The sequence below is a fragment of the Lonchura striata genome, chromosome 1 (genome assembly GCF_050655825.1).
Source record: "Lonchura striata isolate lonStrDom1 chromosome 1, ASM5065582v1, whole genome shotgun sequence".
In the NCBI taxonomy this organism is placed as follows: Eukaryota; Metazoa; Chordata; class Aves; order Passeriformes; family Estrildidae; genus Lonchura; species Lonchura striata.
Window position 1 is genome coordinate 29981404 of NC_140703.1, and position 24361 is coordinate 30005764.

A 24361-nucleotide genomic window follows, 5' to 3' on the forward strand; every position below is an offset into this window, starting at 1 on the left:
TGACATGCAATTAGATGACCAAGAGTGAATTTTTTCCCTGCTTATCCCACCAATTTACAGTATCTTTAAACAAGAGAGGGGTATAATTTCCAACCAGCTCAACAGGCATGAATAACCACCTTCTAGGCTATGCCACAATGACTTCTGCTAATGCTTAAATAAGGTAGTTATTGCAGAAGTGGAAAACAAGGAAAACTGAATTTTGGAAAAGAGAGAGTAGGAGATACAAGTTGCAGCAGGAAAGCAACTAGAATTAAATAATGAAAACCATACCATCATTTCCATATTCAGTAGTGTTGTGACATTCTTCCTACCAAGGATTTAATTCTTCTGCACTTGGGTCTGTCATCCCTGATTATGTTTTACAAGGGAGCCTTTTCCCTTCTCTTTTAGCTTTCCATGGGCAGCCCTGAAACACTTCTCACCTCCAGTTCCTCAAGTAACCTGTGGCTAAGCTCTCTTGCATATATAATTTCTGTCAAAAATCAATGAGTGTCAGTGTAACAAGAAATCAGAGGGACACTGATATCTCCAAGAAACTATATCTGCCACCAGAGGCTGGGGTTGGAACCATCGTTTCCCCCTTCCCTCCATACACAGTTTAGGTAGATGGCATCTACTTATGCAAACATATCTGGCCCTGGCAAAGGAGAACATCAACGCGTGCAGTTAGAGAAAAGAAACCACAAATGCTTTTCAGTTTTATTTTTACTGGGAGGGTAGTGGCATCCTGACATGGTCCTTCACATCATCCAATGAAAACTGACAGGGACTTTTTCAAGGCTTCTAGCAGTTTATGGGACTAAATCCTGGAGTAAAGTTGGCTTGGCTGTAGGGCTCTGTCAGCCTGCAGACATGGCATTCCCAATTCCAGATAGTTTTGCTGGGTCAAGACTAAAGTAATCAGTACTAACAGAAAGGGAGAGTAATCAGATGTGAAACACAGACCACATGATGAGTGATGTGTCAGGCTGGTACTACACAATACTTGTACAGACCAGTCAGAAATGGGTATTGCAAACAGAGCTGGAAAATAGTAATAGTTAAAAATATGATCAAGTGCTTCTGATGGATTTCCCAGAAAAGAGAAAGTCTCTTCAGAAAAATAATGTAACAGCTTCAAAAAACAACAATAACAGCAGCAATAACAACAAAACAAACAAACAAATGCATCTAGTGATCTTTAAATCAGCTTTTCCATTGGATAAATATATTTGAAATTGTACAGTTCACAGTGGCATAAAGTTCTCTGATTGCTTGAGTGCTTGAAAATATCTCATCAGTAAAAAAATACCAGAGCTGGGGGAGGAAAACCCTCTCTCTGAATTCTGTACATGGGTAAATGCACAGGTTTTGGCAGGCATCAGGTCATTGGATCCATGGGAAACTGGCAGCATCACAGGACTGCAGATCACAAGTCAGGGGATGGAGGATAAGAAGAATAGTAAGGCCCATTTTCCTGCAATGAGAACAGAATAAGCAGTTGAACTGAAGTCTTCTCCAATACACCTCGGTACAGTGACAGTGCTGCAGAGGCAGAAATAATTAGGTATTAGGTTTTGTTTTCCATGGGTACAGTGAGTGCCACAACTCACCCAGGAGAGGAACTGTGCTGGTAAACAAGCAAACACAGGCCTTGGTTTTGCCTGTGTTTTAAGCACAAGCAGAAAGTGCAAGTTAAACTTTTGCCATTGATCCAAAGCAGTGACACCAGGAAGCCACGGATGTTGGCACAGCCAGTGACTCAGACAAAGCTACTAATGCAGACACACAGCTCTGGCTGCTACTTTGGAGTTACATCACACAGTCTTTGGAAGGATTTTGCCAATGCAAGCCATACTCATGCCACCATTTGGTTAGAGACCTGAGATGCAGAAGGGAAGAGGGTCCTATACCAAGGCAGGGCACCTTTCTACTGTTCCATTCTTCCCTGCTGTTTTTTTTTGGTTTTTTTTTTTCCCTCCTTTTTCCTGCGTGCTTGTTAATATGTGGGCCAAGGAAGATGAAACACAGCTACTATTTGTTTTTTCCTGTCAGTATAAGGTGTACAGAAGCTAACACAAATTTTATCTTGTCGACAGGCTGTTAGTGTGTTATGTTACAGTTCTTGCCTGAAGAAGGGTAGGCTGCCTCTGCTTGGGTTGATGTGGACAAGAAATTCAGAGAATCATTACTCACAGAACAACACAGACTTCCCAGGAACTTTCCCTCTTCCTTCTCCCCATTCTTAAGATGTGGAAGTCAGTCCCCTTAAAGCACTTGCAGAACAGAATGGCAGCAGCACAAGAACTGCTCTTAGGGCAGAGACTCACTTACCCTGGCGTCGTACTCGAGGACGAAAGGGGGAAGATCAATCTGTTCTGGGGGTATGGCTGTGAACAATTGCTGAAGGCTTTCCACATAGTGGATTTTGTCCTTTAGCCCTGAGACTGTAAAGGTTGTGAAAAACCATGCTGAGACCTGAAAATAAAACCCCACAAAAATCAATTAACAAGGTGGTGCTTCAAAACTTTCAAGTTCAATGTAATACTCCACAGTGAAACAGGCTTGAGTTGAACTTGAAACACTAAAATCATTGTCATAACATAGCAAGGTCAGGAAGTATGCACCACTAATTGCTAGCAAGCAGTATCTTGAAAGCTTCAAGCTGATGTTTTCTGACTCTACACTCGCTCATCCCCAAATGCCAGCTTAAGGTGCCTTTCCACAGCCCAAGAGTGACTGGAGTGACTGTGGGAGTAACTAATAACCTAATAGAAACTGGAACCTACACTGCTGGGAAGCCTCAGTCTTATCTCCATAAAAACAAGGAAGCTCCAAGTCTCATGGTGTCCCAGCTGTGCACAGGCCAAAAAGGACTCTTTGGAAATTCAGCAGTCAAAGAAATTCTTGCTGAACTTGTGCAAACAGATGTGTTTTTCCAAGCATATAATATCCTCAAAACCCCAGTATATCAGTATAGTGGCATGTTTTCACTCCAAGTTTAGCCAGTTCAGAAAATTACCTATTTGACTCAGTCACAAGCATTTTCAACCCTTTACATTCAAGTTTTCACTCGAAAGAAAGGCCAATTAGAGTGAGAGAAAGGGAGACTTTTGGCTTTTCAAAGATTGTACTGAAATCTCCCTCCTGCCTTGGGTGGTCCGAGTGAGCTTTTGTTTTATCACCTTTTTTATCAAAGCCTTATTAATTTAACTCTACAAGAATAAGCCTATCAACTTATTCTACAATATTTTACTTTAAGTATTCACACCTCTGTCTGTTTTGGGTACAAACAGTATAAGGATTTTTTGTTTGTGAAGACCAGTAAGATAGCAATCTAATCCTGCTTAGATTGACTGCACAAACTTTATCTTTTCAATTCACCTTCTCCAAAATTAAGTACTGTATTACTTGTTGTTTATTCCTTTTCTTTTCTTTTCCTGGAAGACTGAAGGTAAAGGAAAAACCTGTTCTACAGGCCACAAATGCTCATAGTAGTGATCAAGCACATGGTCTTGTGCAACCAGCTCTTGCTGACTCTTGTCAGTTAACAAAAAAGAAACAACACTGCAAGAAAAGCCTTGAGGAAATCAAGAGTTTAAAATAAACTCTAAGATTAAGTCAATAATGATTTGCCTGAACACAACATTAAAGAGAAAGACAATTCCTAAAAACTGTCCTGGAATAACTGTGCTGCCTCCTCAGAACAGCTTATTTTAATGAGAAGGAACAATGAAAAAGAGAAAAGAAGGTAAAGAACACAACAGAACATTTGAAATCAGTTCATTATTTTGAAGGCAAAGTTAGAGATTTATGTTAGCATAAAGCAGGAGGTCAGATTTTACTGGGATCCATTATTCATTATATTATTCTAACAGGACCTCTTATGAGTGACATTAAGTGACAGTTTAATGAGTGAAAAATACCTTCTCAATCTTGCACCAAAGAAGCATAGATTTCAAGGTGTATTATGAATGAACTCATGAAACTATTTCTATGGATGTTTAATGTATAAAAGCCTAATAGGAGATATTTTTGCAGCCATCACAAAAATTGCTGTTGGGAAAAGTGTTTTTTCTTTTTCCCCTCCTTCCTCTCACTGTACAAGCCACTGCAGCTTGGCATTACCCAGGAACACAGAGAGAAGGGAACAGGGCAGAAATGTGTTTCTGGAGAATTTTTCTTCTATTCTTGATAATCACAGGTTATAGAAACAGTAATACAGGAGCAGATATTTTCTTATTGGTAACAGGACATGGAACTTTAAATTAAACCACATCTCTGTTAATGCATTGCAAGTAGAGTAAGTTATACCAGAGCAGCCAAAGAAAGTTAAAAATCTAGACATATGCTGAAGTTTCCCTTCATTTTTGTTGTCCTGATATTCTGAATCTAAATAAAAGGCTGTCAAAGTCACTCTGCCAAGCTATACACCCACAGTTAAATGTACGAGATGACTCCCACAAAAAAAACCAGCAACACAGATTAGCTGTGTCTGTAATCTCATAATTCGGGCATACCTCAAAGAGAAATTTACTAAAATCTGGGAAATTTTATTCCAATTGGAAGGATCTTATTTAGAAAAAAACCTAAGTGATTTGCAACAACCTTTCCACTGGCATCTGATCTCAAGAAACTGCTTTTAGGACCACTACAGAAAAACAAACCAAAAATTGTTCATGACAAATACAAGAGTGTGATGATTATGAATATCTAATTTGAGTCTTCGGCTATGTTTCAGCTGTGAAACATTCTTGATTCACAGCCAATTAATGAAAACAGAATTACCCTGGGTGAGACTGTTCCAGATCCAACCATTTATAGTTCAATTCAGAATATAAGCTCTGAAAAAGTTTGTTTGGAGAACTCTCAGAAGAGTAGAGCTGAGAGGATTCACATAAAAATGCCTCCAAAAGCCCTTTATTTATCTATCAGCAGTTTTATCAAAACCAAGCAGGGGGAACTTTGCATGCAAGAATACAAAGGAACTTGTGATGGCACTTCAAGGGTACCTTGATGTGAGGCCTGGCAGTGAAGTGCTCATACAGCAAGAGCCACTCCAACCTACAGAACTGCTGACATCTATACTATGATTTCATGGCAAGCACAGCTCCATTTCACAGTTCACAAGAACACTCAAAGCATGAGGAAAGGCTGGAGCACTGTACAAAAATCTATGCACAGCAGCTCACCCCGCTTCATTTACTCTGTGCTTTAGGATAACTGCTGAACTTCCCCCACAGCACAACAAACTCCACGTATTCTAGACAGGCAATTACCCCCAAAAACACATGGTTTACAACAGCTTCATACCTAGAAACCAAACAAACAATAATTGTTGGCACCATAAAGTACATGGAGAACTATGTTGGTTTTCTAGGGACATATGATTTTCCAAAAGACATGATGAAAAGCCTCTTGATCCTTTTTAGCCCGTAAATCAGCAGAAGTGACTTTAACAGATGGCAGCCATCCACTGTGTCAGAATTCAATCCTGCTATGAAAGGGACAATTGATACCAGACATTTAAGATTTGTGTATGATGGTGATGTGTTTGGGAAATCACATGAATGTACAGACCTTCCTCCTGAATTTGAGGCATGGGATATTTCCTGCTACTTCTAGGGAAGGAAGGAAGGAAGTGATCCAAATAGGAAGATGAATATGCCAAACACTTTTTAAGAAATTGGAAACTTTTGAGCTAGCAATCTTCCATGGGGACAAGAGTCCTGAAAGAGGCAGAAAAAAAATGAGGGAAGAGAAAAATCATTCCCTCTTAGTAGCCATCTTCTTCACCATGCTTTCTGCTGCATATTCCCCATCATGTTTCATTAGTTGATGGTCCATGCAACAGTCAGAAGCAATCCTGCTTGCATTCCAGTTATAGAAAAGATTGGCAGAAAGACATGGATACACATTCTCTTTTGCCTCCAGCTGTGCTGCCAGAATAGGATACAATCCAATGCTATTTCCAGCAAGTCAGAGAACTCTGTGTCTCTCACCCTCCCTGCTTCCCACCAACCATCTGCTTCGCCTACAGATCTGTCGAGTCCCACTGCAGTTTTCAAAGGGACAGACAAGATAGCAATAGACACCAGTGAGGATGAGTTGTCATCCTCCAGCAACAAAAAAATATTTCTCAACTGAATAGAAATGTATGGGAAGAGAGAAGGGGGGTGAAGTGCTGCTGAGAATCTAAATCTACACTAGTACTTCAGTACTTCCTAGCTTCAGCTTTTCCACTCACCTTTGTGACCTTAGTAATGTTCTATGCCAGCTCCTACATTTTTATGAGCATCAGAGCTGGAAGCTCTAATTCTAGGACACAGACCTCTGATCTGTATCCTGTGAGAGTAACTAATAACCTAATAGAAATTGGAACCTATGCTGCTGGGAAGCCCCAGTTTTATCTCCATAAAAACAAGGAAGCTCCAAGTCTCATGGTGTCCCAGCTGTGCACAGGCAAAGAAAGGACTCTGGAAATTTAGCAGTCAAAGAATTCTTGCTGAACATGTGCAAACAGATGTGTTTTTCCAGGCACATAATTTTCTCAAATTTGATTAATGTCAGCAAAAAGCAGAATAAACACAGAGGTTAATTTGATGTGAACATGGAGGATCAGATTTCTGTTTTAATTGGACAAACAAAAATTCTAGGAAGGGCTGCTGCTGCCACTTAGTTAATCCGAAGCACTCATACTGCTGCAATAGGAGTAGTGGATGTGAGGTCCAGAAGGGAACCAGCTCCATCTTCTGTTGTCCCACACAGATCCCAGCCAAGGGTAATAACTTAGTGTATGACAAGTTCAGGTTTTTTGTCTCCTGATGGATTAACAGGATTTTTTTCTGCACTCCATCAAAGGCATTCTGCCCATCTTTCTTTGCTGCTTTCCATTCTAATCCTGACTTATTTCACTGCTGCCTGAGACTGCTCTCTGCCCTTGCCAGGGCAGCTCTGAAGTGATACACAGGACACATGTGATACATGTGATATCTCTTGAGGTGAAAGAAAAGGTGAAACATCCAGGAGATGATCTACACAAAAAAGAATTCCCTGAATGTTTGGTCATGGTTCATGACCCTGCCAGCAGGAAAAAAAACAAGACGTTTCCCTTTGAAAGAAACATGATTCAAAGCTTCCAACTCTCTCTGGTAAGACCACATAAAAACCTGGGCACAGTGTGCATGGCATTGGAGTTCAGCTTATCACAAAGGTTGAAAGACTGCAGCTAGATCAAAGATGGGATGAATTTCAAGTTCTGACAGTGGATCCAGAAGATACTGCCTAATTTTGGGGATCTTCTGTACCTCTCCATGTTCTTTGTGCTACAGGCTTACGTGCTAGTCCACCAACATGCAAGATACACTTTTCTTTTGGAAGATTTATCTTACCTTTGAACGAAATGTTGGGTGGACAAAATACAATGCCTTCAAGTTCCTCTTGTACCTGGTTTAGAGAAAGAAAAAAATGTTTAAAAGTGAATTCTAGCTAAGGTCACCCACACAAGCCAACTGTCAAAAGAGACCATTTTTCTTAAGCGCCTGTGATGTAATTTTATAAAGTTAGATCTAATGTAAGGGCAGACACCAAAAAGTAAATGTAGAGGGAAAAGAAAAAAATTTAAGAAGTGCAGAATGGTTATTTTTAAATTAAAGACATTACAGCCTTCAGTCTTTCAAGTTGGAAGTGAAAGAAAGTTAAGGACAAATTATGACTACTACTGTTACCCAAACCTCTCCTCTCACAACCAACAACAAACTTTAACAAAGCCGAGCTCCAAAAGCTCCAGCTCTGGATTGTGACAGACGAGACAACCTGAGTGCCTCCCTTACAGGTCCAGAGGGAGACTGCAGAGTACAGAACTTCTGGTTAAAAAGATGGACTTGAGAAGGAAAGAAAACATCTCTTCCTTCTTCTTGCCTTTGTTAGCTATTTAGGGCTTTGTCCCAGCCAAACTCTCTCAAAAATAAATGGGAAACCAGATACAGGGAACAACAAATATTTGCATAGCACAGAGAAGGTCCGGAACATGTTCTTTTCCTATTGATACTCACTTGGCATCAACAACATCATAGAGTTTCTTCAGGAAGTTAGAGTCTAGTTGATTGTAATCATTTGTGAGTGTATGGAAGTACACCAGGACATATTCCTTCACTGCAATATGATCCATGACATGGATGAAATACAGAAGAGCCTGAGGCAGAAAGAAACAAAATTCATATTTGCAAAGATCTCTTTCGCAGTTGCATTACATCTTAATATACTTCTCTTATTTCATCTAAAAATCAGGAATAATGGCGCTGGATGGCATTACATTTCAGGTACAAAAGCAGGGCCAACATTCCAAGTCTTCAACCTGACTGTAATAACTTAGAAGTCTTCTATCTGTCTGAACTCACAGATGGAGATACATTCTTACTGTTTCTCTGAAAAGCTACATTTAACTCATTATGTTTCACTCTTCACATCTTGGCAATTGCAGAAGCATGGTAACTCTCCTTCTACTTGAGACGAAAAAGGAGTCCATACTAGCCCTGTTTTTTCTAAAAATAGCTTCATTGAAAAGTGTCAGCCCAATGCACACATAGCTCTGTAAGGGTATACTTTTTCATCTGCCTACAAAAATACTTTCTAGTTAACATCTTAAGTCCTATGATGTTTCTAGTATTAAAACTGAATTATCCTTATAATCAGACCATCCAAAATATTCATATGTAACCTACATAACTCTAGTTTTACAGAGCCTTACCTTTTCCATGTCTATCAAGGTTACTGGGATATTCCTTCCAACTACCACCATCACAGTGCGGCCACAGTTATCTACACCTACAAAAGAAAGGAAGATGCATCAACTTCTCTCAGCTATGCCACATTTTGTAGCTGAGCCCTTTCAAACCAGGAAGAAAGAGCTTCAGCTCAGACCTTGTGCAATGCATATGGTTTCCAACAGGAAATATGCTTAGTTACTGCTCTCACTGTACCAGTACCTATTTTGATCAAAAACCCATGTACCTGAGAAACTTAAGGACTGCAACTTTATGTTGCCTGTGTACCCCATATTTATCTAAATATCAAATAATAACATTCTTTTTATTTTAAAAAGCCTCTTCACTTGCAATTCTACCACCAAAGTAAAATGCTTCCTAGAAACCAGGCTCTGAACTCCAATGCACAGATTCCCAAAGCATGCCTCATGGAACTCCTGCAGCTCACAGAGCCTTGTCTAAAGCAAACAAAAAAATTGAAATTTGCAGCTACTGAGTAGAAGGTATCACACAACCTTGGTATTTACACAAAGATAGAGGTAAGCTCTGGATTTTCATGAGGCCTAAGAGATCAGCCAAAGTGCTGGACAGATTCTCTCCAGAAACACAGCTATGCTTTCAGCAAGTCCAAAGAAAGTATTTTTAATTTAAGACAACACAGATCAGTCATCAGTACCCCAAACATACCTGTCTGGTATAAAGCTTTAAGAGAAGCAATGTCAGAGAGGTCTTCAGCTCTTGCCTGACACAGCCAGCGATTATAACTAGAAAGTCAAAAACATCTGGTCAGATCTAATCCCCCTTTGGATTAGCAGTATAAGCCTGAAGAGGTATATGGGAAAGGAAGAACAAAAGAAGCTTTTCCTGACTGAGCCCTCTCTGATGTTGCTGTTTTCTGACCTATGGAGCAACTACCAGGTTTTATAAGAAAGAAGTGTTAAAAAATAAAATTTAGTGTCTTAGTTACACACCTAATGACTTTCACTCGGGCAATTAATACATATTAAAAAATATCAACTAGTAACTGTAGTGGCATTACATTTGGGCCAAAAAGATCTCAGAGGTCACTGACATTTAAATATGTCAATGTTTAAAAGACAGAAAAAAAATAAAATTTCCTTTAAAAGCCTAGATGTTGAACACAATTACGGAGCAACCAGTTTAATGAACAACTTAGTGCCTCATCTGACAAAAAAAGCCAACACCAAGCCTTGAGAGGCTCCAACTGTCTAAAGAAGTGATCATGCACATTAGGATTATCAGGGCAGGGAGGGGGAGAAAGCCTGAGCTTTCTTTTATCTATCAAATAGAAGAAAACTGTTTTGCCATCTGCGCTGAGCCTCAGGAACAAGCAGGCAGTATCAAAAGCAGGGGATCCCACAACTAAAAATGGTGACAAAACACTGACATCTTGTGGCAAACAGGTAAGGCAGCTGGCTGGATGCATTGAGTGTGCTAAAGGGCTCATCACAAGCTTCCCTTTTTCTCCTACTGTCTCGTCCCTTCTCCCTTCAGGCCAAAGAAGCTACTATGTCAAATCCAAGGCACCAGGCTTTACCTGTATTTGCTTGCTGGAAGATGAGGCTTTGCAGATAACAAAACCATCATTCATAAGGGTTGGTCCTAACTAACACAAATATTCACATGAACAAGCAAATTCTCACTTCCTCTGGTGTTGTTTCTGCAGTGCTGCCTCTGACAACTGTCCCTGAAGGATGAGGCGCCGCTGTTTATCAACATCTCCCTCCATGCGGGCAAAAGCATGGGACCCAATGAAAGCCAGATCTGCCTCCAGACCTTCTTCATCTGAAGCATCTGCAGTGGAAACAAAGATGGTATAAAATGTTTGGGCTGTGTGGAGAACAGCAATGCTGCTGATGAACTGGTACATGTGAAACAACACAGTCACTGTGCTACAGACTAACACAAAAGCCCCGAGGTACCATGATGTGGCTCTGATACCTCACCTGTATCACTGGCAGATCACAGCATGTGATTGAGAGCCACTCCCTAAAAGTGTTGGTTTGCCTGGAAACTAACTGGGAAGTCCTAGTCATCAGTGCATGACAAAGGGTTTACTCTCCCCAAAAACAAGTTCTGGAGAGAATGTCTTCAGCTTTACAGTCATCCTACTTGAGCTTTACAGTCATCTTACTTGTCAAAAGGGGAAAAATTAACATGCAGAGGCACGGATGCTGCAGCTTTATTCAATTTAGAAGCTGTACTGTAGAAAGGGATCATTTCTTGTATCGCTGACACTCCCTGAACAAATGCTGTAGTGATCTTTTTTTTACAATACAACTGGGTGATGAAATAGAAGAGCACAGGCTCAATTCCTGGTGACAATACCAGAATGTTCCACTGAATTGATGTCACCCAGGCATGTTGATAAGACTTCTAGCACTGTCTCTCTGGGCAATCTGGACAGGAACTGAGTTTCCCCTTTTAGCATGGCATGCTATAGTAGCAATGGAACAAGAGTGCAGGATTCCACTATATAATTCATTCTTACCTATACAAATCTAGTAATTTCACAAATTACTAGCTAGTGGTTGAATACCTCACACTGATCAGCCACAGCAGCAAATATCAAATATTCAGCTTATCCCAACTGGCTACAAAAGCAGAAAACTGAAATTAATTCCTAGTAATTTGCTTTGAATGGTTTAAGGCAGTAAAACTTGCACATCACTGCTTAACAAGTAAGGCAGAATGTGTCTACTCTGTTAGTTAACATATTAAATTGTTTTGCTACATGTATCTCACCTCCACCTTGACATCTAGGTAACCTTTGCACAAACACACTTTCACTGAACTTTGACAAACACCTCCAAACACTGATCTCTGGGTTCCTCTAGTTATTTTATATCTTTAGGGAGTTTCTGCTAGTTTTCATTGCCCATTTACTAGCTGGATGCACTGTATCCCAGCTGTATCAATACAATCCAGGACAGACCATTAACCATAGTACCTTTTTCAGTAAGGGGCTGCACAAGATTCTGGAAGAACACCTTCAAAGTTATTAATCACTTTGGGAAAAAAAATTTACAAAGGGAACAAACTACCCACCTCTTCCACCAAGAAAGGAAAAGACAAAACAGCTCTACTCCAGTTACTGCTGGGGAACACAAGAAGCCAACGAGGTGGCTTGAGAACTGGAATCATTGTAACCTCACTTAGGTGGATTGAGGTAGGAAAACATTTCTCTCCTTCCTCTGTTTTTCCCACTGACTTTCACAAAGATACTTATTCCAAAGTCCAGTTCCAAACTCACCATCTGGAACGCCTGGCTTTTCAGTAATCCTGATCTGCCGCTCCGGTACCACCGGCTCCCCTTCCGCATTGCCAATATCTGCAGGGAGGTAAGGCAGGGATTGGGCCTCTTCTTCCAACGACCTCGGAAAGTACAGAGGCAGCAACTTCTGGTAAGTGGCCTACAAATAAGAAAAATGCATGAAGGGTCTATCACAAATCCGTGCTCTTTGCTTAAACAGCATCTGCCTTGTAGCAGGGAACTTGTCAGCAGTTTGGAGGCATTGCCTCCCTCAATGGTTACTTTGGGTTGTGAGCTGGGAATACTTTATCAAGTAGCCTTGATAAAGGTTAACTTTTTGAGTTTTTTTGCCACACTGACAAATGAATTTGAGAGGACTTTTCTAAAACTCAGGTAGATTGCAGATACTTTAGCTTTGTAATCAAGTTAAAATATGCACTGACAACAGATTTGAACAGAAGTTGCTTATGTTAAAATGTACCACTACACAGATCACCTATGCCTGGGAAAAAAGAAAAAGCACCAACCAAACAAGAAAATCCCTCCCCACATGAAGGAAAATAGTGAAAATCTCTACAGAATGTATTACTTCATGGGTTCTCTCCAAATGATTAGCAGTTTTATGAGCCACAACAAATTAGATTTTTTCCTTATCCATATGCTATAGAATCTGAACACAGTGTGGGTATTCTGCACAGGAACATGTCTGATGTACAAGGCAAGTCAATATTCAAACTGCCTACATCTCTCAGAACACAGATCATTAAATGTCACGTTTGCTATTCCAACAAGCCAGCAAGCAGTGTTTCAGATCTTTGAAGGTGATCTGTAGGGATGCTGAACTGGCCCTCTTTAAGCACATCTTTGTGTAAGGAGGAAATTTTGTGTGAGGAATTTCCTTTCTGGCTAACAGATAACATCCAGCACAACTGCATGCTATCACCTGCCCTACTGCTCCCTGTCCACAGCTCAGCAACACAGAAGCCAGAAGCAAGAATATTCTCAGATGTCCATAAAACTGGACACTTTTTCATGTTCTGCTAAGAACATGAACAGTTCTGGAAAAGAGGCTATCCTAAGAATGAGGCAGAACGATGCTGCAAGACCAAAAGTCTATGTGACTTCAAGGGGAAATCCAAATCCAGCTTTACTGCTGCTGAGGAGATCAGTCATACCCAGGAATTTTGGTGGAATTAATGCCAAAATACCTCTTCAAGCTCAGAGACAGCAAACACCACTTTCTCCAGAGTCTCTCCATGAACCTCCAGAAACCTCCTAACTGTGCCTGCAAGGAAGCAGATTAAATGCAGTTAGCAAAACAGGAGAATTCTACACACATAGCTACAAGTGAAAAACTCATAGTGCAGAAGAGATACATCTCTCCTCATACTAAATAGCTCCATAGGCTGTATGCAAGTGTGGATAAGTGGTGGTTGAACACACCAAATGGGTTGTTGGGCATATTGAAAGTTCCATCTCCACTCTCTCCTGCTGCTGGCTTTAGAGAGATACACACAGAGAACAAATCTCTGATTTTAGCTTACTAGGCATTCCTTAGACTGTGAAATGTGATTAAATGGTCCTGAAATATCAAGCCAAATCCTTCCTCTGGAGATTCCTGTGGAAATTGCTAAAACCAGTCATTCTGAGAACAAGATACCGTGCCCTAAGTTATCAGCAAAAAAATTATAAGCAAGCTACAGCAGAAGCTGGTTCAAGGCAGGCTCAGCAACACAAAATTTCTGGGGTCAGCTGTGCCAAAAATATATAAAATTTCTATTTATAAATCATGAGAGAAAGTGTCCAAACAAATTTGTTGGTATGGGAGTATTTTATCAAGTATCATACAGACCTACAGAGACAACAGAAGACAGCAATAAAAGAAATCTTTTACAGAGAATACTCTTTTGTGAGTTCAAGAAACAGCAGAGGGGAAAAAAGGAGCTATCTTCAAATATTTCCTGTGTACTGTACATAAATTCCTGTGTAATCATCTTGACCTGCAACATTACTTTATACAACAGATGCAGTTCTGCAGTTTCACAGCAAACAGTTCTGAATGCATGTGAACATGTGAAAAAGCCAAAAAAGATGGGGTAAAGTAGGAACCAATATATATAAGAGGATATATTACTGTTTGAGTATTTTTCTATATTTTATTTTCAGCCTAGGATGTTTCTGACTTGTTTTCAGTGATCTTCATTTTTTCTTTAATATAATTTCCTCTCAAGAACAAGGAAATCTGAAAAGTTTTAGCAATGCTTCTTAGTAAGAATTTCCATAAAACAAATAACAAGCATAAGAACCATTTCCCCTTGTTTGTTCTGAACTGGCATGGTTTGATGGTTCTTATTCTGGGAGACAGTGAACAGCTGATTTCACCATTCCCATGCCACTCATGAGTTTACAGACATCTATCACACTCTCTTCAAGTCAGGTATATTCCAGTCTGAAAAAGTCTTGAGCTCATTTCACTATTTCTTGCCTTTTTCTGCTCTTGTTGACCTCCTCAACTTCTCTGTCTACTACATTCTTTTATAATGTGCAGCATTAAGGGGTGAATAAAGCACTGACTGATTGCAAAACATTCTTAATTTTGTTGTGTCTTACTCAGCTTGCTGTTTTGAGCTTCTCGAGCTGTTGTTTTCATTGAAGTATTATCATCTCAATGTTTTGCTGCCTATAATCAGCCCATCATTTTGCATGTGAAGCAGAAGCCTGTAGGAGTGGGTCAGTGGGGGAAGGATATCGCTTTACATTTGGATGTGCTGATGACACTAAAACAGCAGATGAGATTCACTGTTGCTTGAGTCTGCCTACAAGTATTCAACAGTAAGGCCTCATCTTGGCTCTTCTGAACAAACTTTTATTACCAGCAAACTCTCTCACCTAACTTGTAGCATCTTTTCCACGTTATAAATTAATACACTGAAAAATGCAAGTTCTAGAACAGATTCCCATGGATCTTTACTGATGAGATCCCAGGAATCTTTGCTGAGAGAAAGGATAATTTGTTTTTATCTTCCATCTTCTGATCTTCTGATCAACTACAGAATGCCTTGCCTTTTTACAGGCTCTAATGAACCACAGACCCCTAAAAAAAGGTCTCCCCCTTTCAAAAGAAATCTGTCAGAGGTAAGTGACCTGCTGCCATCCAGTTTATGCTGTTTTCCAACACACTTACGCAGTGCTATGTGGGTTGCATCCTCCAAGGGGTAGCATCTTTTCAGAGTGTTAATGACACAAAACCCTACGGAGCACATTGCCTGTTCCCTGGAATCCAAAAAAAGAGAAACAAATGAATAGACAGTCGGGTGCAAACAAAAGTCTGTCAGGGAAGTAGGCAGCACCATTAATTTCTTCCCTGACTGATTACTGCAGCAGTAATCCTCTTTCAGGTTTTTGCAGGAGGATCCTTCCCTGGCAAGATGCACACACCCTCATTAAGTAGAGAAGGAGAGAACCATTAATTATTCCTCACTGGTTCCTCTGGTGCTTGTTTTCAGATTTTTCCTTCTACCTCAACTATGCTGCTCCTAAAGTTCTTCATATCCTGAATGAAGTTCTTCTCTCAAACATCCTGCGATCCTTGCTCAAAATACTTTTGCTCCTGTTTAGAACTGACAGTAAGGAGAAGGAGGGAGAAAGAAGGTGCTCTTCAAATGCGTACACACTCCTGTTTCTTCATCTGACCAATGATTTTGTTTTGTTAGAGGTCTGGACACAGGCCAAGGTGGCTTACTCCATCTTAGGTATGATTAGACAACCATCAGAATGGAGAGACACGTACTTTAAGATCAGTAAGATGCTTTCAGCACTGAGCCACATTTTCAAAAGAGTAAAGCAGAGCTGCTGCCAACAGTAATCAAACGAGTTTGAGCAAGCTCAGAAATGGAAGACAATTTCAAACATCAAAAGTTACTCTAGAAAACAAATCGACTGAGAAACATTCAGTATGCAGAAGTATAACAATTTGAAAAAAAAGTTTCAATCCAGGCCTGAATTTTCTTGTAACTGCTGAGCTAGACCAAAACTGGCACGTGCTAAAAAACATAGCTGTAATCTTGAGCTTGAAGCAGTTACAATTGCTTCAACACAATTGCTGTAACACAAAGTCCAACCTTGGAGGAATTGATCTTCCAAACCCTAAAAAATTGTAAAGTATGCTTTCTGGCATTGCTCTTGCTCAAGTGTATTTTGTGACTGCTACCACTACAACACCTGTCACAGGAGAAGACCAGAACACAGAAAAATAGGAAAAAAAACCCTATTAAGAGGAAGTAGAAAATACCACAGAAGAAAGGGGAAAAACTACAAACTTAGCTGCTGCAACTGGAGATTTAGAAGTAACCTTATAGCCTGACTCAGAATTTTAGCTGTCTGTTGTAAAAGGGCAGAGAAGCCAAACACACGAACTGACACAGTCAGATCTGCCTGTGGGTGCATCCCCACAGCTGCAGACACACATGCAGTTGCTGCTAGAGCAAGCTCATTTAACACTTGCTGCAGCATAGAACCCAAAGCAATTATTAATGTTTCTCCTTTGAAGAACTGAATGCTGCGCAGCTCTAGCTACCCCGTTTCATGACTCAAACCACTCAGATCTCTCTGTGCATTTTATCTACACCACAGCAGAGATAACCTAAGGCATGAAGCACACCGTGAAGCCACCACCGTTTTCATGTCCTTAACCAGACCCAGCCTACATGAGAAGACGTTCTCAGAGGTGAGATCTTTGTGCAGGGCTGTGTTTCCAGGACAGCTGTGCCCAGATGGCAGCCCCACGAGAGCTGTGCAGTGCTTACTTGGCGAGCTGCAGGACGTTGCGGTAGCAGCTGTACAGGGAGCTCTCGGCCGCCGTGCGGTACCGGCTCTTGTACTTGGGCCCCACCGTGTGAATGATGAAACGTGCAGCCAGGTTAAATCCTTTCGTCAGCTTGGCCTCGCCTGTCCTGCAGCCTGCCATTGATGAAACATCAGGGTAAGTGCACATGTCACGGTAAGAAAGGCAAAAATGTTCAAGCCCTTGTCATACATAGTGTTTCAGACATCAAATATTAAGGGTAGCATCCGATCTCCTGCCAGCTGCTTAGCACCTAGTCAGGCTGAGGAGGTGAGAACTGTGCTTGCTCCTCTCAGTTTTAAATCTATACATATAAAGACAAACTAGGTATTGCTAGAAATTCTGTCTTAATTGCAGTGATCCCCACACTACTTACAGAGCAAAGGAAGAAATTATTTAATAATGTGCAAAGAATAGATGCACAAGTATACCATACATCTAGCAATAGAAAGAAAAGTCTTCCTGAATTTACAACTTAGTTTGGGGAGACCCATTTTTGAATAAAAGGACTACAAGTCTCCTTAATCAAACAAACCAGTAGTTGGCAAAGCTATTAAGACTGAATAGATAATACACTTGTTTAATTTATGCTCCCAGAACGAGGTAGCTTGCTTTGTTTTGCAAACTTCTTTATGTCCACAAGGCAGACATATGATCCTCGTGCAGCTCACACTCTCTGGACAGATTAACTGTCTAGTCTCAAGAAAAGGATGTTCAGCAACATTTTTAATGGTTCCAGTCACAGCACCCTCCAGCTACACACTCTAGGAATTCTAGATTCTGTGTCTGAAGTCTGGTTTTCCTTCAGCACACGGAAGAAAAGTCTGCTAAACTTCCCCTTCTTCACCTAACTCTAGTCCACTCCAGGTCTTGATAGCTGAAGAAGTACTTCTAGTCTCTTTCTTTCCCTACCCTCAAAGGCAAGTATTTTTCAAACTTCCTCCTTCTGCTTGTACTGCTGCACTTCAGCTTTCTGATCTGACTGAAAACCAGTATTTTCACTGGATTAGCTTTCAACCTGATCATCTTATAGGTTGCTGGTGGCCACAACAGGGAATGAGACAGGAAGAAGCAGCTGCAGCCAGTGTTCAGGCAGCAGTGCTGCAGTAGCTTGGCTTAATCTGCCCACTGGACAGGGATGTTCATCTCTCCCACTCCACTCTTTCCTCACAGTGCTCAGGCAAGCTAGCAGCATGCACGAAAGCATATTTTATGGAAAGAGACACTCCAGGTTGAGAATCTTCCTGACCCAAAACTTCAAGCATATCTTTTTAATGGCAACCGCACACTGCCTTGAAGCCAGCATCTTGTAACGTTTTTGATCCAACAAATCACATCATTAGCTCCTACAGACCTCTACCATGCTTCTTCTGGGTTAATCAGAAGGAAGAAAACACCATACTGAAACTAAGCATGCTCTTCAGAATTCCTGCACAGCCTCTAAGACAGATCAAGAGAGTGATTAAATAAGCAGGATATAGAAAAAGGAAAGCCAAACTGAAAACAATGTATCAGATATCAAGTCACTTTTCTTCCTCTGCAGTCCCTACGCCTCACAACCAGTGAGGAACAAGCAAAGGCCTGTAGGAAAAACTTGTGAAAAGAAGAATGAAGCAAGTTTGATTGAGGTATAGTTGTTAATTCAATAAGGAAACAAATAAATTCAGGGAAGTAAATGTAGTATTGGTAATCTTTAACTATACTCAGATCATACTTCATACTTCCCAAGGCATTCTGCCTGGAGATGTTTATACAACTTTTAAAACTAAAATGAGCAGTAGGTATTACTCTTATTTTAAGACACAAGGTGAGGGGAGCTGCACAAGTCAAGGTCTGTAGCAAAACTGGGAATAAAAGTCAAGATCCTATTTTTTATCTGATGAGATTTCAGCTATTAGAATAGCTTTCTCCAAGTTTAAAATGGAAACTCTGAATCGTCTACATTATGTGTGTGGCACAGAAAAAGCATCACCAGAGCTGTAAGACTCCTTTACTTTTACTAAGCTGTAAAGCCTTTATTAGACTGCAACATGTATTTGTTGATAAGAAAACTTCTATCAATAGCACTTCATCTGCAAACCTGCCCCTGGCTGTAGTATTTCTGCGTGAATCAAAACTGATGCTGCTCCCAGGAAGATACAAGTTAGCTGAGCCTTAAAGAAGGCACAGGCCTTTGAAGAGCCAGCATGTCACATGCTTTCAGATAATAATTTTTCTTAGAATCTGTGAAATATGAATGTGTACCAAGCATCAGGGATAAAGCAGGAGAGACCTAACTGAAAATGCAATTTACAGCTTTAGAACCTAGACCACGCGTTTTCACCTTTTCAGCACATTCTCCAATGAAGAAATGTCAAGGCTGAGTGGGAAAAAGTGCAAAAAGGAAGCAGAGGTGACAAATGAATCCTAAACTGACTTTTAACTCAGCTCTCCATCCATTTCTCATACTGTGACAAATATACTATGGGTGCTCAAATGCCAAATCTGTAACCCAGCCTCACTTTCCTCCCTCACACAACATGTCAGTAGGGTGTCACAGAAGAACTGATTTCCATAAAGCTCTTGGCACAAGATAAAAAGAGAGGTGCTTCATAGGGAGTTGTGAACCTGCAGAATGCATTACAGGGAAACGACATAGTGTTTTCACTGTGGTAGAAGATGCAAAACTACACATAACTCGGCAGGGTAAAAGGGAATTTAAGAAGCTGAGCACAACAACTCCCTACACAGCTGACAGATCTCAGACTTTAAGACTCCCTGAAATGCAGTCCCTCTCTTCCCACCTCTCAGTCCACACAGTAAGAGTGTTTTAGAAGAGTTCTGGCATATAAAGCAGGGTCCTAACTATTCTACAACACCTACAGTACTTTAATTTCCACCCACAGCACACACTGAATTTTCACTCTGTTATAAAATGATTACTCTTCCTCCTGTTTAATTTATAGGTTACTCAAAAAAGCAAGCTGAATCAGCAAAGGATGATTTTATAGGAACAGGATTTCTATTCAATTGTAGTTTAAGCTACTGAGAGTTTATATTAGAAATATGGCTCTTCTATACCCATTTTGTTACTATGAAAGGAGACAAAGCTGCTATCCAGAGTGAGCAGTATCACACAGAGACCTCAAAATTCAGTTCAGTACCATAGTTCCCAGAGATGTGAATTTTTATCTGTAAACCATATTAGACTTCTGTATGACCTTGGATAACTATAAACTCTTGTTGGACACACACAAAATAAGGAAACACTTATTCTCAGTGCCTGTTAGATGAAAAAAAAAAAGGCTGAGTATTCATCTCCTATTATCAGCAATAAATTCTGTTAATAAAGACTCTAGGCAAACCTCATCCATTTCTAGAATAGCCTTGTATTAGGGCTGCTCTTGTAGCTTTCCAATAAAACCATTTGTTGTACACAAGAGACAAATGAACTGATCAACTTAAAAAGTCACAAAGACTTTATTTAGGCATGCAGTGTTTTATCAATCCATCTATTATTATCGTATCTTTCTGAAAGACTGCGTGTATATTAACATCCTGAAAGAGGATACACAAAGTGCATGACAGAATCCACTTAATTTCTTCAATGGTGAACTTCAGTTTCTGTCTTTCATAATGTATACACACTGAACAGGATAAAATCTCAGGATGTACAAGACTGGTCCCTTGAGCAAAAGCACTGATAAGCTAATTGCTCAAAGTGGCTTCAGATAGCAATGGGAATTACTGCATCAAAAAGTAAGGGTTCAAGTATCTGCCATAGACTTTCAATTATCTATAATGTGAACAGCAAAAGGAGACTAGGCTGGCAGGTGTTTCCCCCATTTTTTTCATGTTAATACCAGCTGCTGGGGGCTGGTGGAAGCTCTGCCTTTTTCATTCGTGCCCTTATCCTGATGCTTTGTACTATGCAAGGACAGGAGATTTCACAAAGATAAAAATGTCTCTGGCCACTTACCTTTGAGCTTCAGGAGCTCATCCTTCAGGTCAGGCCCAGCATGCATGAATATACTTTCAGATACCGGGTTCTTATCCGTGAGAGTCTCATTGCTGGTGTTCACGATGGCTGTGCAGTTCAGTAACGCCACATCTCCTTTCCTGAGGAAACAGTTTAGTGCAGCCTGAATGTACAACTGAGCAGGATATTCTCAAATCAGTGCTGACAAGCAAGGAAATGCCAAGTTACAGGAAAATCATTAACAGGACTCCAGTGCCCTGACACGCTCACAAAGCCAAATCATCCTTCACCTCTCCCTGCTGAAGACAGACTGCATGCAAAATGTCAGCTCCTGAAAGAGTTCCAGCCTCAGCAGTAACTTAGGGATGTTTGTAGAAAAGGCAGTGTTGTAGTTGTATGTAGGGCAGCTCAGGCAGCAAACATGCAAAGCAGCTTGTTAAACTGATGGAGTGTAACACTTCCAAAAACCCACATATTTTCCCTTGGGGATAAGAGGCCAGTCCTTGTATTATATTACTTTCAAAACTTAAACAATTTTTTCAATGTACTTCTTTATTTTTTGCAGATAGACTATCCAGGGCATCTTACAGCTGCTGTTCCTCAGACCACTGTGGGTTTAGAGTGATGCTGCAGCTGGACAATTTTCTTCTCTTTTGCTCCCAAATTGTGAACCCTCAAGTTTATCATGTTAATTCTGCTCTCCAAAGATCAGACATGCAGAAGATAAACAAGTCACAAATGCATAAGAGACAACAGAGTTGCAGAACTTTGACCTGCTTTTTGTCACAGCAGCAGCCATCAGGGATTTTGGGATCAAAGAGCATAGGAAGGGAAATAAAGAATCCCATGCACAGGGAGAAACTAGACTAACAGCTGAAATTGCACACATTTGCCCAAGCCACAAGAGATGTTTAAGCTTTTACTCCTCTCTTTCTTTACTCTTTGTTTTACTCCTTTCTTTACTCTTTGTTTTATTTGTCTCTTTCTTTACTTAATTGAGTTCAGGAAATTCATGAACAGTCCCATTTCCTGCATATATTAACCAGAAAGAGATTCAGGCTGATCCCTGAATCTGCATCCCTGAGAAATCCTTCTCCCTTCACACTGATTAAGTTAAGAGTTATTCATCTAAAGAGCAGGCTCAAGTATCTGAGTTACAGGAAAGAAACACTGGTGGCACACTGTACTTTATCGATAGATTTTGGAAGAAAGCCATGGAGGCAAAACACAGAATATAGGAAGGAGGGGCAGGAAGAACCAGAAGCAAGCCACAAAAATCACATGGAAGAAAGAAATACTGATTTAAAACAGAAACGTGAAAGCAGAATAACACCAGCAAATACAGAAAAAAGCTAATTGACAGCAAACATATTTTTTAAAAATAAAAGCCTCATATCCAAGTGCCCAACTAGGTTTTGATACTAAGCATACAGTATCATAGTAGGAAGTACAGCTCCAGTCTGCTGCACCAAGGACTGCCTATGAGCACAATCTATTGTGGAGCAAAATCCCAGACTTTCAAAGGTACAGTGAACAAAAAGATTATTTAATTCCCAGTTCTGAAATGTTTGATTCACGGAAAGAGGACTTAGAAGTTTTATTCTACAGCAGTGATCATTGCATGAAGCTATGGATCCTACAGTAAATGAAGAAGTGATGACTGACACATGAGAACCACATTGAACTTACCACAAGATTATTTTTTCATTGATGTCTTTCCTGTATGGAAAAGGTGATCTAACATGAACTTGAGCTTTTTCAACAGGACTCTGGTGACAATCCAGCTGCTTGGCCTCATAGGCATCACTCCAGCCTGGCAGACTATCAACATCCACAAACTGGGAAGGGGCACCCAAGGGATCCATGGAATGGAAACAGCAACTCCCTTCCTCTGCTAACTTGTCACACTCCAATTTTCAGGAGTGGAGTCTTCCAGGTGCTTTAAAGAAAAAAAAAAATCAAACCAGGTCACCAGCTGTTCACTAATAGTAATTGTCCCATAGAGACCTTTCACAAGACTGCAATGCAATAACAGCTAGCAGACAACACGAAAACAGATTTCCCACTCAAACACTCCCTTTTGCAACCTGTATGCAATAAGGCCATGCAGATACTCTCAGTGAGACAAACCTCTTCCAACAATTCAAGGTGAAAACACCTTTTCTACTAAGTTGATCCAACTGACTTGTGATCTTGCATTTTGGAAATAGCAAGAACAGATTTCCAAGTGCAGAGAGGAACTCAGTCTTTCTGAGTGTTACTTCTTTATCTAGACAAAAACAAATTTGTAGCAGGGAATGTATAATCTATTATTTCAGAGATGCTGGTAAATACTTATATAAAAAAGAAAAAATATAGAGCTTCCCAAACCACAATGCCCCTAACTCCCCAAACCCACAAACCTTACAAAGAAACGAACAAAGTTCCTCCCTCTCCCTGAATAATTCAGCCCTTGCAGTTCAGTGAATTCTGAACTACTGCACACAAGACTTAGTGTCACATAGCTCTTACAGCCGTACACTCAGGCACAAAACCCCTTCACCCAAATCAGTTTTGCAAGAAAGAGCAAAGCTGTAAGTTTGAACGCTGGCCCAGTGAATTTTAAGACTGAACTCCGCCACATGACTGATTTTTGGGATGACACTGGTGGCCAGATGAAGGCTCAAACGTGCCAATACTCACTTTTCAGCTGCCAGCAGGTAACGCTTTGGCTCCTACATTCCCATAGTGACTACTGAACTGCACTAGTGAATCAAACTAGTGCAAACAATCCCACGTAAGTAATTTTAGTTTGCCACATACACACCCACTACTTAACTCCTTTTACAGGTTCATAATTGATAATAATTTAAAAACAATCGCGCCCACAAGGAGCAATTGTGAAACGCGACTTACTAAGTACACTCACTAGCCCGGGGAAAACAGCACAACAAAACAAACCAACCAAGCTCACACTGAGGGCTAATAAAGGCTGACACTAGGACAAAGATAGCTGTAAGAGCATCTAAATAAGATTTTCGCTGGGAGAAAAGGCAATGGGAGAGAAGGGGAAGGCAAGCGCAGCCGGGAGCATCTACAGCAGCACCGTCCTCCTGCTGAGCAGCCAGACCCGGGGTCCGGCGGCGGCAGCCAGGGGCAGGCGAGGCGGGGCGCGCAGAGCCCCGGGCTCTCCCCGGGAGCGCTGCCGGGCCCTCCCGCGGCGGAGGCGGCCCCGAGGGCCCGGCAGGCTCGGGACGGGCCACAGAGCTTCGCGAGCGGGGGCCGCGGCCCCAGCGCCGTGCCCGTACCGGGAGGAGAACCCGGCTCTCCCGCCCCGCGGCTCGCAGCCGCGATTCGGCACCGCGCTCCGCCCGGCTCCAGCCGCGCACTCACGGGCACAGCCGCACGGCCGCCGCCAGCCCCGCCCGGACAGACGGTCCCGGTGCGCGCCGGTCTGGCGACATCACCCAGGGCAGCTCCGCGTCCGCCGCGCTTCCGCTTCCCTTCCCGGGCGGGGCTGGGCGGCGCCGCGGCCGGGCCCGCTCTGACGCACTTCCAGC

General features: G+C 41.3%; 1 protein-coding gene across 2 annotated transcripts; it reads right to left on the reverse strand.

Moving 5' to 3' along the window:
- Nucleotides 1–690: 690 nt before the first annotated feature.
- On the reverse strand, nt 691–24298 carry GDAP2 (ganglioside induced differentiation associated protein 2). 2 transcript variants are annotated; one of them, XM_021548977.4, is made up of 14 exons: nt 24195–24298; nt 22512–22761; nt 20823–20962; nt 16827–16980; nt 15206–15294; nt 13230–13306; nt 12022–12181; nt 10412–10562; nt 9435–9511; nt 8732–8808; nt 8037–8176; nt 7374–7428; nt 2317–2460; nt 691–1459 (listed from the first exon to the last, which is right to left on the reverse strand). In XM_021548977.4, the coding sequence occupies exons 2-14, from the start codon at nt 22685–22687 to the stop codon at nt 1412–1414; spliced, it is 1488 nt and encodes a 495-aa protein (XP_021404652.1). In that variant the 5' UTR covers nt 22688–22761; nt 24195–24298; the 3' UTR covers nt 691–1411. The 2 variants fall into 2 exon arrangements, with proteins under 2 accessions (XP_021404652.1, XP_021404653.1); XM_021548978.4 differs by having other exon boundaries at nt 24110–24298.
- Nucleotides 24299–24361: the final 63 nt, after the last annotated feature.

What these genes read in the sequence shown, in the direction of transcription:
- GDAP2 (XM_021548977.4), bottom strand. Translation starts at nt 22,687, where the DNA reads ATGGATCCCTTGGGTGCCCCTTCCCAGTTTGTGGATGTTGATAGTCTG. An exon ending in TGCAACCCACATAGCACTGC is followed by an intron (nt 13,307 to 15,205) that starts GTAAGTGTGTTG and finishes GCTTCCTTGCAG; the next exon opens with GCACAGTTAGGAGGTTTCTG. An exon ending in CTGTCTCTGAGCTTGAAGAG is followed by an intron (nt 12,182 to 13,229) that starts GTATTTTGGCAT and finishes TCTTATTTGTAG; the next exon opens with GCCACTTACCAGAAGTTGCT.